The 15,317-nt window shown below is 40.0% G+C and overlaps 1 protein-coding gene across 1 annotated transcript in view; it reads left to right on the plus strand.

Moving 5' to 3' along the window:
* The window catches only part of srcin1b (SRC kinase signaling inhibitor 1b), a gene marked incomplete at both ends in the record, with an annotated part of 78,215 nt that extends 67,815 nt beyond the window's left edge, over positions 1-10,400 (plus strand). The window contains 6 exons of the mRNA XM_079237062.1: positions 2,283-2,430; positions 4,210-4,495; positions 5,059-5,392; positions 5,476-5,618; positions 8,094-8,252; positions 10,248-10,400. Coding sequence (XP_079093188.1) covers positions 2,283-2,430; positions 4,210-4,495; positions 5,059-5,392; positions 5,476-5,618; positions 8,094-8,252; positions 10,248-10,400 — 1,223 coding nt within the window. The remainder of the gene's footprint in view (positions 1-2,282; positions 2,431-4,209; positions 4,496-5,058; positions 5,393-5,475; positions 5,619-8,093; positions 8,253-10,247) is intronic.
* Between the last annotated feature and the right edge of the window lie 4,917 nt (positions 10,401-15,317).

Below are 15,317 nucleotides of genomic sequence, written 5' to 3' on the forward strand. Positions count from 1 at the left end.
ATATCAAACACACAGGAAACTAGCAACATGTTCAGTTAACTACGTTCACATGTCATATATATATATATATATATATATATATATATATATATATATATATATATATACATATATATATATACATATATATATATATATATATATATATATATATATATATATATATATAGATATATATCTTAAGCAGTATGAGACCATAACTTGTATGTTTGAAGGATGTATATTTCAGACAAACGTATATGGTACATTTAACTCGCATGAAAATCGGAAACATAATCCCCACATTCTAAAAGGTTGTAAGGCAGGTGTTGTTAAAGTCACTGCTCAGTCTAAAGCATCAGTCAGTCCTGTAGATGATGGGCCCTCCTCACCTTCTGAAGACTTACATGGCTTTACTCTGTCAGATGCAGATAGTGATGTTGACACCTGAGGACGTCCAAAAGTGGTAGAGAAAAAAATCGCTTCAATTTAATTGAAGTTGGAAAGCATTTATTCTGTTCCATCTACAGCAATCGATGAATTGCTTGATGAACTACGCTGTGTGTTAAGTACAGTGTCTGTGCCTGTAACTTGTAGCAGTCTTACGCAATTCTTCAAAAACAAAAACCTAGAAGCTGATGGCTTAATTATTCAGGAACTAGATGATTTACTGTGTAAATCTAATCCGTTGGTGAAGGCAATAGGAAACAGCTCATAAGAGGAAGGAGTACTTGAAGGAATTGTTCAGTGTTGTTGAGCCACTGGAGTTTATTCTGGACCACAAAAAGAGCAGGACCGTTCAATACATCCTCATATTGCAGTCTTTGCAGCAGTTACTTGGCTGTACTGTAGTGTTAAATAGTGTCATCAATAGCCACAGAACACAGGGAAGTAATACAGAGCACCTTGAGAACCAGCAGTATTGCTCTATAAGGGACGGTGTACTTTAAGGAAAACACTCTCCTGTCAGGTGATGAGTTAAACATTTGTTTAAGCTTATACATTGATGACTTTGAGCTGTGTAATCCCCTGGGCACCTCACGAAAGAAGCATCAATTGTGTGGTTTATATATATATATATTATAACTTACCACCAGGCTCTCATTCAGCACTCTCTTCAATGTATTTGACTGTTTTGTGCAAGAGTGATGATGTAAAGGTATATGGCTACGGTAAAGTATTGGAGCCACTTTTACACGACCGTCATACTTTACAAGAGCATGGTGTGTTCATCTCAAAGCTTGGAAAGTTTGTCAAAGAAACGTTACATTCTTTAATAGAGCACTTTCTTCACCTCAATGGTAAGTAGGGCATCTTATTTTTTATGATGTGTTTGCACACAACATGGATGTATGAGCTCTGGCTGTGCTGCTGTTTGTACAATACCCACATGCCAATAAATAGTAAATGTGAGAAATGGTTGTCTGACTATTCTTTTTTTAATGTATTGTACGCTAGTTATTGTTAATGAAAAAACACATTTTTAAATATGGGAATATCAATTTTAAAATAAATTGGGTTAATTAATAAAAAGTACATACATTTAATGCATTTGAAGTCAATTGAGTTTATTGCGTAAACCTGATTATTATGAATATCAAACAAAAAGAATACATAGACCTTCCTGGTTATGAATTTGAAACACAGAGTTATTTATGGTAAATGCATTAATCCAATGTGTCCCAACACATTGGATTTATTGGTGTTTTTACATAGATTTTACTTGTTTAATTCATGTTCGACTAAGGAATATACATCACATTACGTTTATTAGTATGTTAAAACTATGTATTCCAAATGAATGGACATTTTATATGTAATAAAAATCCATAAATCTTACTTATTAGGCCTAAATATTTCTGTGAGTGTGTCACCTTTACCTTGCCGCCCCCTCCTGACGGTTTCTCCCTCCAGACCAGTTCCCCGGCCTGCAGAGTAAGATGCATGTGTGTGTGTGTGTGTGTGTGTGTGCGTGTTCATGCCTGCGTGTATGCGTGCGTGTGTGTGTGTGCGTGAGCAAGATTTGCGTGTGTACATGTGTGTGTGTGCGTGTATGTGTGTGTGTGTGTGTGTGTGTGTGTGTGTGCGAGTGTGCGTGCGTGTTCATGCCTGCGTGTATGTGTGTGTGAGTGTGTGTGTGTGTGTCCATAGAGCTCCATTATAAACACATTAATGAGCCTCGCTGTTGCTCCTTCATCACCTTGAACACACACACAGTTTATTTTGACATCTGTCTCCCCCCTCCTGACGGTTTCCCCCTCCCCCCCTTCTCCCCCCTACCCCCCCCACCCCCTCCCCTCCAGACCAGTTCCCCGGCCTGCAGAGTAAGATGCGGGTGGTTCTGCGGGTGGAGGTGGAGGCCGTGAAGTTCCTGAGGGAGGAGCCTCACCGGCTGGACGCGCTGCTGAAGCGCTGCAACACCATGACCGACGCGCTCAGCACGCTGCGCAGGTACGCGTATCCAACGCACCCGTTGTTCAAAGCGGGGTCCGGGGCCACGAGACACACTTCTCCTGTGTTCAAAGCTCACACTCGGTTGTTTCAACACAGAATGACCCCGATGCTTCAAAGCTGTCAATTAGTTATGCTCCTCATCCGCCTTCATTATTGTGAAGTTATGTTACGCGGTTTGATGAGAAAGAAAATATTAAAAAAGAAAAAGCTTCGGCTCTAGACCTTTTTTTCGTTTCCCTTGTGTTTGAGTCGCCGTAGAAACCCCAAATTAATTCCAATACTTGTGTTTATTGTATGTATTTGTTCAGCAAAGTCTTGGGGAAAAAAATGTGTATCTGCAAAAAAATCACTTTTAAAAGATATTTTGATCATAACTATAAACATCCAGCACGATGTGAGCAAGATCTCCCAAAAATGCCTCCTCAAACTGTATCATGGTGCCCTAACAACAGTCCACATATATAATAATAAGACAGCTTTTTGGAAAGATTAGGACCCAAATAATCGGAATATGCAGCATAAATCATAGTAGAGCACAGCATGTGGGTGTTCAAAGGAGTTTCAGCCAAAAACATGTGTCGTTCGGTTAAAAAATGGAGTTTACGTAAACACTTAAACTTAACGGTGACTTGAATGATGTTTCACACCAGATGTCTCTTCTCTCAAGGGTTGTGGTATTGTAGCAAATTAAATGAAGGTAAACAACGATGTGGTTGGAGATAATATGTCGTTGTTTTTTGTCTGATAATAGGCGCAGGGGGTTTTCACACCCTGTTTTTAAAGGGTTAAATATTTTACTCTTTTTTTCTCATCTTTTGTGACATTTAAATGAATATCTTTGAGTTGAGGACAAAATTAATCAATCAAATCAATCGTCAGTGAAGATGATGCTAAAATGCTCTGCTAGCTGTGAGTCTAACAAAGAAGGCGAGAGAGTGAAGGGCGAGAGAGTGAAGGGCGAGAGAGTGAAGGGCGAGAGAGTGAAGGGCGAGAGAGTGAAGGGCGAGAGAGTGAAGGGTGAGAGAGTGAAGGGCGAGAGAGTGAAGGGCGAGAGAGTGAAGGGTGAGAGAGTGAAGGGTGAGAGAGTGAAGGGTGAGAGAGTGAAGGGCGAGAGAGTGAAGGGTGAGAGAGTGAAGGGCGAGAGAGTGAAGGGCGAGAGAGTGAAGGGTGAGAGAGTGAAGGGCGAGAGAGTGAAGGGTGAGAGAGTGAAGGGCGAGAGAGTGAAGGGTGAGAGAGTGAAGGGCGAGAGAGTGAAGGGTGAGAGAGTGAAGGGCGAGAGAGTGAAGGGCGAGAGAGTGAAGGGTGAGAGAGTGAAGGGTGAGAGAGTGAAGGGCGAGAGAGTGAAGGGCGAGAGAGTGACGAGCAGCTCAGCCGAAATAACTACCAAATAATCAGTTAATACATTTACAAATATGACCAAATATTTGACGTCAGCTTTTCAAAGTCACACACTTACGTCTCTGGTGTCGACCTGTCAATCACCTTGAAGCCCCGCCCTAAAGCGTCCCCTGCTTTATGGTCTATTTGACTCTAAATGACTATAATTTACTAAATGAACATCATGCTGTATTGAAGAAGAATAAATCAATTCGTCACTCTGGGAATTAGTCATTTTTCACTATTTTCTGCTATTTTAAAAATAATAAATGATGACAAAAGATAATTGATAATCAGATATTGAGTTTGAGCAGATTGAGTGTATTTGATCGTGTTTCTCCTGCAGCTTGCTGCTCCAACAGAGTGCAGGACCTTCATGGTGTCCCGTGTGTATTGTAGTCTCTTGTATCCCTCCTATATGTACAGACAAGTGGCGGAGGGCGGGTGGAAGGGCCCCGAGGACCTCAGCGGCCAATCGGTGAAGAGATCGGAGGACCCGGACGTCCTGAGCAGTCCTCCGCTCGGCCTCGGAGACCTGAGCGGCGGCTGGAGGTCCGTGAGCGACGCCGACTCCTCGGGCCCCGAGCAGGACGTCCCGCCCGCCATGAGCTTCAGGAACCGGGTCCTGGACGAGCTGCCAGGCCGGCGCCACGGCGACAAGTCGGTGTCGGCCGAAGTTCGACTGGTAATCGGATCATTGCACATTATTCACGACTGTAAATATGTCCACTTATGTTAAAAATCACATCTGAAGGCGTTTACACGTCTTTTTACAAGACGCTTTGTCGTAATATTAATAACAATAATAGTACTAGTAATAATTCGAGGGGTGTGAAGGTGGTCCTTCCTCCCTGCCGCTGTCAGACCGCACAACCAGAATACTGAAACATTCCGTATTAATTTATGTGCAAAATCAATCCAAAGTATCCAATGTGCATCATCAATAATCTGTGAAAAACAAATATTCATAAAATATTGTAGTTTAAAAAAAAACATTTTTACCTATTATTTATTATACCTTTATTATCTGATTATTTTTTAATTATTCCTTTTTTTTCTTACCTTGTCTTATAATAATAATAATACAATTACTTTGAATAAAAGGTGCTCAAAGTCTCTTTACAGTTAAAGCAATACCAATATAAACAAAGCAGGTACATGACGTTGTACCAGTAAAATAAACAATTTAATAATAACAATAATAATAATAATAATAATAATAATAATAAGTCCATATGTCTGTGTCAGGCGGCGGAGCGGGACTGGGAGGAGAAGCGGGCCAGTTTGACCCAGTTCAGCGCCCAGGACATCAACCGCCTGCTGGAGGAGACCCAGGCCGAGCTGATGAAGGCCATCCCGGACCTGGACTTCGCCGCCCGCCACATCAACAAGCCGGCGGTTCCCCCGAAGCCCCAGATCAACATCCCGATGCCCTCCGGCGCGGCGGCGAGCACCGGGGCCCCGGCCGGCTCCGCCTCCTCGGCCACCACCGCGCCCGGCGGGGACCAGCAGCCCGGCAAAGTGCAGCTGGCCGCCCAGAAGCTGAACAGCATGGAGGGGGCGGGTTCGCATCGCGGGTCGGGTGGGTGCTCTCTCTTTTGTCTCCATCTCCTTCATGGGGGAATGAAAACAAACATCTTCTCACGCGTTGCCTCGTGTCCACAGTGGACCTCAACGTGACCCGGTACCGCACGGAGAAGCCCTCCAAGTCTCCGCCGCCGCCTCCTCCTCGCCGGAGCTTCCCGTCGGCACACGGCATCACCACCAGCCGCACCGGAGACGTCATCGTCACCACCAAGAACATGAAGGTCACACGGGCTGAAACCCTACTGTTATGTGTGTTCTGTATCTAAAGGATTATTACTCGTGCAATAGAGAATGTTTGTCACAATTTGCTTAATCCAAACAACATTATTACTATTACAGTAACATTATTACTATTACATTAACATTATTAACATTATACCTAATACATTAACATTATAACTATACATTAACATTATTAACATTATAGCTATACATTAACATTATTAACATTACAACTATACATTAACATTATAACTATACATTAACATTATTAACATTATACCTAAAAACTTAACATTATAACTATACATTAACATTATTAATATTATAACTATACATTCACATTATTAACATTATAACTATACATTAACATTATTAACATTATACCTAATACATTAACATTATAACCATACATTAACTTTATTAACATTATACCTAATACACTAGCATTGTAACCAAACATTAACATTATAACTTTACATTAACATTATTAACATTATACCTAATACATAAACATTATAACCATACAATAACATTATTACTATACATTAACATTATAATCATACATTAACATTATTAACATTATAACTATACATTAGTATTATTAACATTATAACTATACATTAACATTATAACTATAACTTAACATTGTAACTATACATTAACATTATTAACATTAAAACTATACATTAACATTGTAACTATACATTAACATTAAAACTATACATTAACATTATTGACATTTTAACTATACATTAACATTATTAACATTTGAACTATACATTAACATTATAACTATACATTAACATTATTAACATTATAACCATACATTATTAACATTATAACTATACATTAACATTATAACCATACATTATTAACATTATAACTATACATTAACATTATAACTATACATTAACATTAAAACTATACATTAACATTATTGACATTTTAACTATACATTAACATTATTAACATTTGAACTATACATTAACATTATAACTATACATTAACATTATTAACATTATAACCATACATTATTAACATTATAACTATACATTAACATTATAACCATACATTATTAACATTATAACTATACATTAACATTATAACTATACATTAACATTGTAACCATACATTATTAACATTAGAACTATACAATAACATTAGAACTATACAATAACATTATAACCATACATTATTAACATTATAACTATACATTAACATTATAACCATACATTATTAACATTATAACTATACATTAACATTATAACTATACATTAACATTGTAACCATACATTATTAACATTATAACTATACAATAACATTAGAACCACACATTATTAACATTATAACTATACATTAACATTATAACTATTCATTAGCATTATTTACATTATAACCATACATTAACATTATAACTATTCATGAGCATTATTAACATTATAACTATACATAAACATCATTAATGTGAGGTATGCAGCTCCAGCTTGAGACGTGGTCTCTGTGATTGTTGGACTCTGACCACATCGTGAGGAAGCTGCCCAGGTGTGCAGCTCAGTGAGCGTCCTGTTGGCTGGAGGGCCGCTTGGAGGTTTAGTTTCTGAGGCGTGAACACGCCGCTGAGCCTCTAAAGCCTCTAAAGCCTCCTGATCGCTCTTCTCTGTGTGAGTCTGAATCCTTCAACACGCTGCTGAACACCTTCCTGAATGAACAATGTCAAGCGGCTCCCTTTATTAGATCTTTCGTTCACAGAAAGGTTCAGTTTTTATTAATAAAAGCTGCTGACATTATTCTGTCAAAGGAGAAGCACATTAGAAATCAATGTAGTTTTTTTTTAGTGGATCTGTGTGTTAATATAATAGATTGAACATAATAAGTGGGCGGAGTCATCGTGACCTCTTGAAGCCTCACGTCCACCAGACTTCATGGACAAAAACACTCATTTTAGGAGCTGCTGGTCCATCTGTTTCTTTGTGTTGCTGTTGAAGACAAGGCAAGTTTATTTGTGACGCACATTTCAACAACAAGGAGATTCAAAGTGCTTCACATAAAACCATCAAAAACACATAATGCAGAAGAAAAGAAGATTTTAAAACAACTAAGAACTTTCATTTAAACATTGAAAACAGTCAGTAAAACATTAAAAAGCGAAAGAAATAATGATAAAAGTTGCGGTTTAAGAAATAAAATGCAGTAGTGAGATGCAGAAGACCCCCAAAGACCCTTAGTGTCTTTGGGGGTCTCTGAGGGTCTCAGCAGACCTGCAGCTTTCAGGGACTTTGTTCCAGATAAGTGGAGCAGAAGAATTGATCGCTGCTTCTCCATTACATCCGAACTAACCCTTTAAAAAAACACCAACGGTAAAATCTATGTTTTTTTGTCCATGGAGTCCGGTGGCTTTGAAGGTTATACGTGTGTGTATATATAGCAGACCCATGCAGCTCTCCAGAGCTTACCGTCTTTGTCTTCCCTCTCAGATGGAGGAAGACGGCGACATGCCTAAGACTCTGGTGAAGCTGAGGCGAACCCCCTGCGACGCGCCCCGCCCCGCCTCCACCCCGCCCGTGATCGCGGCGTCGGCGGTTCGCGACGACGATGACGACGAGGACGAGGAGAGGATCATCGCGGAGCTGGAGGTACGCCGGTCAGGCCGAGGTTCATGCTGCCGATCTGTGATCTGATCTGTGATAACATGTCTCTGCCGCACTCTCTCACACCACCCAAGATATTTCAGAGAGCTCCTGTAAAAGATTGTAGTAATCGGTTCAGCGCCCGACCGCAGGCCGCCGCCCCGCCCTGCACCTTCGGGTCCTTGGGCAGAAAGGTAAAGTTAAACACAGCCCTCTCCGGCTGCCTCGCCTGGCCCTTTGCCCTTTGCCCTCTTCCTGCTTCCTGCTCCCTGCAGCCTTCACTACCGCTAATACAAAGTGTCAAGAAATCCAACCAGGGAGGAAGTCAGATGATGTAGACCAGTGGGTCTCAACCTTTTTTCAGTGATAGCTATCCGCTAACCAGCGCAAAGCATTTTTGGTTGAAAAAAAGACCCTATCCCCTAACCCTAGCGCTGTGCTACCAGTGTCTGATTTAATACAGAATATATACAATTCAGTTCATGAACTTACACTTATATTTGATTGATTTTTATTAAACAACTATTTTTAAAGGATTTTTGAATTGATGGTCATTTTAAATCTCACGGACCCCCATTTGAAAACCACTCAAGATGTAAACAATCATTGGTTGTAGCGTCGGTGTGTCAAGAAAAACTAAGGAAATTCATAAAAAATAAGGTTATAACCAGTCAGGGAGCAAAGCTGTGGATGCATTTTAGATACCGAAAAGATCTGTTTAGAATATTTTTTACTACTGAAAATACACATTGTTAGTTTATTTGTTTTATTGAGTCACACAATAACACAAACTGAGTAACCGATGGAGGCACCAGCAAGGTAAAAATAATCTTTTTGTCAAAGGAGACGGGTGGCTTTGAAAAGAGCGGAGAAAACGACTTGACTTCCCCGACAACGTTTAAAACGTACACTAACCTAATAATAAATAAGTTAGCCAATAACAAATGTTTATTGTGAAACACTGTCAATTCAGTGTGTTTTTCAGATCAGAGTTTTATCAAAACCATTTCATGTTTATAACTGTACGAGGAAAATAGGCATTCCATCAGAACATGCTTGATGATAGCTTACATAGCTAGTCCACTAGAGGGCAGTGAGAAAGGGATTCGTTCTTAATTAAATTAATAATACAAATAATAATAAACTTTAGGGATCTGGTAACTAGCTGCGTTCCAGTTGGTCAACTCCCTGATGTCGGTGTCTTTGCTGCTCTAACGTTGTTCACTTTAACTTCATTTAGTCCTCCTGCCGCATCAAAGTGTGCCGCTGTCGACCTGATATGGATAAAACAAAAATACATATTTATATTTAAAATTGTCTCTTCTTCTTTGTCAAGAAAAAAATATATATTTAGCAATTTTATTTATTCTATGAAACCACATTTTAGTCTTTTTTTATCGTCAACAACATCACAAACATCACCGCTGCCGACTCTCTTAGGAGAGAGAATGCAGCTTTAACACATGAAGCATCGACTTCTATACAACCAGAGGAGTCGCCCCCTGGTGGTCAGGAGAATGCAGCTTTAACACATGAAGCATCGACTTCTATACAACCAGAGGAGTCGCCCCCTGGTGGTCAGGAGAATGCAGCTTTAACACATGAAGCATCGACTTCTATACAACCAGAGGAGTCGCCCCCCAGTGGTCAGGAGAGAGAATGCAGTGTTAATACATAAAGCATCGACTTCTATACAACCAGAGGAGTCGCCCCCTAGTGGTCAGGAGAGAGAATGCAGTGTTAATACATGAAGCACACACTTCTATACAACCAGAGGAGTCGCGCCCTGATGGTCAGGAGAGAGAATGCAGCTTTAACACATGAAGCATCGACTTCTATACAACCAGAGGAGTCGCGCCCATATGTTAATGTTTTCACACGACCTGAAGACATTCCTTAGATGTGGGAAAAAGTTTTTCAGCCTACCTTTCTCCACACACATCTGTAATTGTTAAATAAGTCAGATTAAATTCACGCCCCCCTCTCTGTCGGCTCCCACAGAACAGCAGTAACTCTCCGGGGCCGATGAAGGGCCCCACCGTCGCCGCCCGGCTCAAACACCTGCAGCAGGGCAGCCTGGAGCGGCCCAAAGCCCGCAAGCAGAAAGAGGATTTCCCCAAAGTCCAGGGCCAGCAGCAGGTATTCCACTTCTAAAGCTCCACCGCCCGCCGCCTCTCCAGAGGAACTTCTGGCTCCAGACGCAGAACACCAGAGGACACAACCCTTGATTCTGTTTTTTTGCGTTTTGTTTTTTACCAGTTCTTGATGTGCGTTTTTGACATTTCAGTTACTGGATCCACCCTCGCCTGCTTACAGGTCAAGTTATTGTCGTAGGAGTATGTCCATGTTTTGGTTTCCTGAAGGGAACGATAGATCCGCTCACGCTCATCCTCTTCCTCCACGACATAAAGCCACGGAATGATTTCATGTCTCAGAGTGAGGATGTTTCAGCGGCCATGTTGGATCCTCTCTTAAAGCTCCGGGTCAGAAAGGCTGCTGTTCAATCCATTAAGCTCGCTGACTAAGAATTGCCTTTTTTTAATAGCTCTGACGCTACGAATTATTATGCAAGATGACGAGAGAGAAGCACGAGGTCACCTGAAGAGGTGTTCAGTTTAATGTGTGCAATAACATATTCATAAAAGGTGCAGGTGCAGAATGACCGAGGCAGAAACTGTTCACCTAATTATGAAATGAATACCGCTGATTTTAATGTTTCATTTTGGGTAAATCTGAATTTAAATTGTCTAAATATCCAGGTGGGTCATTTCAAGTTGTACAAGTTTATAAAAAAAACAGATTTTGTTCACTAATTCAGGTAGATAATGCAATAAAAGTATCCATTGTTTAATAAAAAAACTACATTTAAATCCCCCTAAAAAATAGTTGCTCAAATCCGTCCAATCAGGTTACGATCTGTCGATCATGTGACCCTGGAGTGAAAGTGTTTATTTTTATTTATTGTGATTATTGAAACTACCTTCTGGGAATTATAGAGAGTGTAATTAAAAACTACATTGTCAAAGTAAAATATACGTTTTAATACAAAAGGCCCTTAATAAATACTAATATGCTCATAATATTTTGAATCAAAGCGATTTATATCGACAGCAATTGCAAATTTGCATCAGTTGCGCCACTTTTTAAATAAAAAGGTTTCAATGGAATCATCACAGGCAGAAGATCAGCGCCGAAAAATCAACGCACAAAATTGTCACGTTGTGTAAAACCTAAAAAACAACACAAAGTATTCCGTCGGGGTTAAAGGTCACAAATACAATTGACAACAATGGAGACGAGTACTTCAACTCAACGATGTAAAAGTACTTCAAACTAAAACGTCTTCTCCGTTCAATAGGATTTCACTTCAATAAGCTCCTGGAAAATTCAGAAATACAAACACGTCTCTCAGGAAAAGACAAGCGGAGGAAATAAACCGGCCAATCAGAGCGGAGCGTGTGCAACATCCCCGACTCCGGACCGTTTAGACGTGAAGCTCCACCCGTCTTATCTGCTCCCTGCAGGCGTTTCAAGCGCCCCCACATCCTCCACGGTCCTCTTAAAATAAAGAAGTAGGAAGAAGAGCTTTCACAGAATCCTGGAGAAGCAGAAAGTGGAAACAGCCGGTTGGTTATCTGCTCCTCGTCTCTGCAGGTTTCAGTTTAGGAACCTGATTAATTCACCAGTTCACCGCATTAAACATGCAGCGACTCAGTTAGAGGGTAGGTTCTGTTAGCGGTAGCTTCTGTTAGCGGTAGCTTCTGTTAGCGGTATATTCTGTTAGCGGTAGATTCTGTTAGCGGTAGCTTCTGTTAGCGGTATATTCTGTTAGTGGTAGCTTCTGTTAGCGGTATATTCTGTTAGCGGTAGCTTCTGTTAGCGGTAGCTTCTGTTAGCGGTATATTCTGTTAGCGGTAGATTCTGTTAACGGTATATTCTGTTAGCAGTGGATTCTGTTAGCGGTAGCTTCTGTTAGCGGCAGCTTCTGCTAACGGTAGATTCTGTTAGCAGTAGCTTCTGTTAGCAGTAGCTTCTGTTAGCAGTAGCTTCTGTTAGCGGCAGCTTCTGTTAGCGGCATCTTCTGTTAGCGGTAGATTCTGTTAACGGTATATTCTGTTAGCAGTGGATTCTGTTAGCGGTAGCTTCTGTTAGCAGGCAGCTTCTGCTAACGGTAGATTCTGTTAGCAGTAGCTTCTGTTAGCGGTAGCTTCTGTTAGCGGCAGCTTCTGTTAGCGGCATCTTCTGTTAGCGGTAGCTTCTGTTGGCGGTAGCTTCTGTTAGCGGCAGCTTCTGTTAGCGGCATCTTCTGTTAGCGGTAGCTTCTGTTGGCGGTAGCTTCTGTTAGCGGCAGCTTCTGTTAGCGGCATCTTCTGTTAGCGGTAGCTTCTGTTGGCGGTAGCTTCTGTTAGCGGCAGCTTCTGTTAGCGGCATCTTCTGTTAGCGGTAGCTTCTGTTAGCGGTAGCTTCTGTTAGTGCACGGCTAACCTCGAGGACCAGGATCCGTGTCCGGATGAGGATCTGAATATCAACTCACATTTTGTCGCGCCTCATTTCCTTTATTGCTTTTTAATAGAGATGAATCACCCAGAGAGCCTGAGAGAGAAAAAGTTAAATCACATATTTTATTTCTTGCATAAAGTCCACATTGACTTAGAAGTGAGATAACGCCCTCAAACTCTTTATGATAACCATCATTAATGCATGATACATTCATTTGTAATAGTTATAATGTAATGTATTGAAAATGTGTAAGAAGTACCAATTACTAGTTACGCTATACTAAATGATAATTACATCATTAGTTTATAAACTATATTGTGTCATAGCTGATAAGATATATCAATTATATTCTGATTACATTATAACATTATTTATGTACAGTTTATTGTTGCAGACATTTTATATACTAGAGTATGTTTAATAATTCTTTAAATGATTTACCAAATGATTAGTAAACCCTTAAGAAATCATTTGTAAAACATGTAAGTGATAATGCACTTTGAGGTGTCCGTTATCAGGAAGTAATGGACGACGTGTAGCCAATCAGAATGCAGCATTCTACAGACCATGATTTTATTATAGAAGTTAGAATCAAAAACTAATTATTAACCAATGACAAAGTATTAGCTATCGTATCAAAACAATGTTTATAGATGATTCACAAAGCATTTATTAACAATTTAACAGATATTTATAATCATCAGTTACAACAGATAAAAACAACCAGCAAATATGTTGACAGACGTATTACCAACCAATAATTAACCGTTAACAATGTTATGATTATAGATGTTTTACAAACTAATTATTACCCAGTTACAAAGTGTTATGTATCTTAACGTTAAATATAATGTGTGGAACAATAAACTTCATCCTAGCATCACTAATAACTAGTAAACATCATTGATTACCTTTGTGGAATAACTATAAACCATTTATTACCGATGGTTATTATAAAGTGAGAGTTTATGAAGAAGTCTCGTGTGTTTAGTAAATGTATCAGGAACAAAACGACTCGTTCATTTTATTCCATGTTACTTTAAAGTCACTTTATTCATTTATGTATTTCTGTATCGCCATCTTTTCTGTTAAAGTCTCTCTGGACTTCACTTCATGAAAGACGATCCAGTTTAGCTTTTTGTACTTCTGACGTTATTGCTTCAAACGAAAAGAGTCGCTGAGGAAACAGACGGGTCATTTTAAGTGTGTTTTACTGACTCTGGATTCCTCTGAAATCCTCTGAAAAAAAAATGCAAAAAAAATGCACAATTTGTAACAAAATTTGCAAACAACCTACTTTATATTATAGCGTTGTACTTTATATTATAACGTTATAACTTCAAAGTTTTCTGCCGTTTTTCTTTTTCACGGAGTCTCAATGTCAGAGTTCTTCCTCGTGAGACGCTTCCTTCAAATGTTTTGTTTCTGTCAAACTTTATTTTGAATAATTTTCACAATCACAATTTCTAGCAGGAATATTGATTCCTCTCCTAAAACCTTCCAGAACGTTGATTCTACCTTCCAACAATGGAACCCTTCAGGTTCTGTTCTAATAAAACCTTAGATATGAAAATATATATCGCCTCGTTTTAATTTGGCCTCGTAGATATGAAACGAGGTTCAGGGACTGGATTTGATCACAAATCATATTTTGCATTTATTTTATGTGGCCCTGTTTAATCCGGGGGACAGAAAACGTTCGCTAAGGATTGTGGGAGTTTTGCAGCCTCCAAAGTCCTCTGGACGAAGGAAGAGCGTGAAGGATCCTTGGACTTCGGATCCTTCCTTGACATTGAGAAGCGTCCTCCGTCTCTTCCTCTCGAGGAAGTGAAGCAAAGCGTCATTCCTCCAAGTGTTTAAGGAAAGATAGAAGGAGAGATAGAAGGAAAGATAGAAGGACGTGTTTTCTTACCAACTCCCAGGAGGCTCGGCTCATAAAAGAGATTATCTCTCCGTCTTCCTCTCCTCGTTTCCTCCTCCTGTCCTTGTGTCCTCTTTCCATCCCTTTTCACTTCTCCTTTTTTTGCTCACCTCTGTTTGTTTCCTCTCCTCTGCTCATCTCTTCCAAATCATCTAGTTTTCTCCTCTCCTCGTTCCCTTGTTTCGCTCCTTTACTCCTCTTTCTGTTCATTGTCTCCTCGTTCCCTTGTTTCGCTCCTTTACTCCTCTTTCTGTTCATTGTCTCCTCGTTCCCTTGTTTCACTCTTATACTCCTCTTTCTGTTCATTGTCTCCTCGTTCCCTTGTTTCGCTCGTCTCTCCTCCCGTCTCCTATTCTTATCTCGTCTCCTTGTTTCCTGCCCCTTTACTCCTTGCTTCCTAATCTCATCTCCCCTTCCCATGTTTCTTGCTTTTCTCTCATTTCCCAGTTTTTTGTATTTTCCCCTCTCATTGTTTCCTCTTTATTTCTCCTTTCCTTCCCTTGTTTCCTTCTCCTCGTCTCCTCTTTACCCCCCCTGTCTCCTCCTCTCACCTGCGTACCTTCCCTCTCTTTCTATCTTGTCATTTCTTCCTTTTTGTATCCTCATCCTCTACTTATCTCCTTTATTCCTCTCCTTCCTCTTCCTTTCCT

The sequence above is a fragment of the Taurulus bubalis genome, assembly GCF_910589615.1.
Source record: "Taurulus bubalis genome assembly, chromosome: 2".
Classification (NCBI taxonomy): domain Eukaryota; kingdom Metazoa; phylum Chordata; class Actinopteri; order Perciformes; family Cottidae; genus Taurulus; species Taurulus bubalis.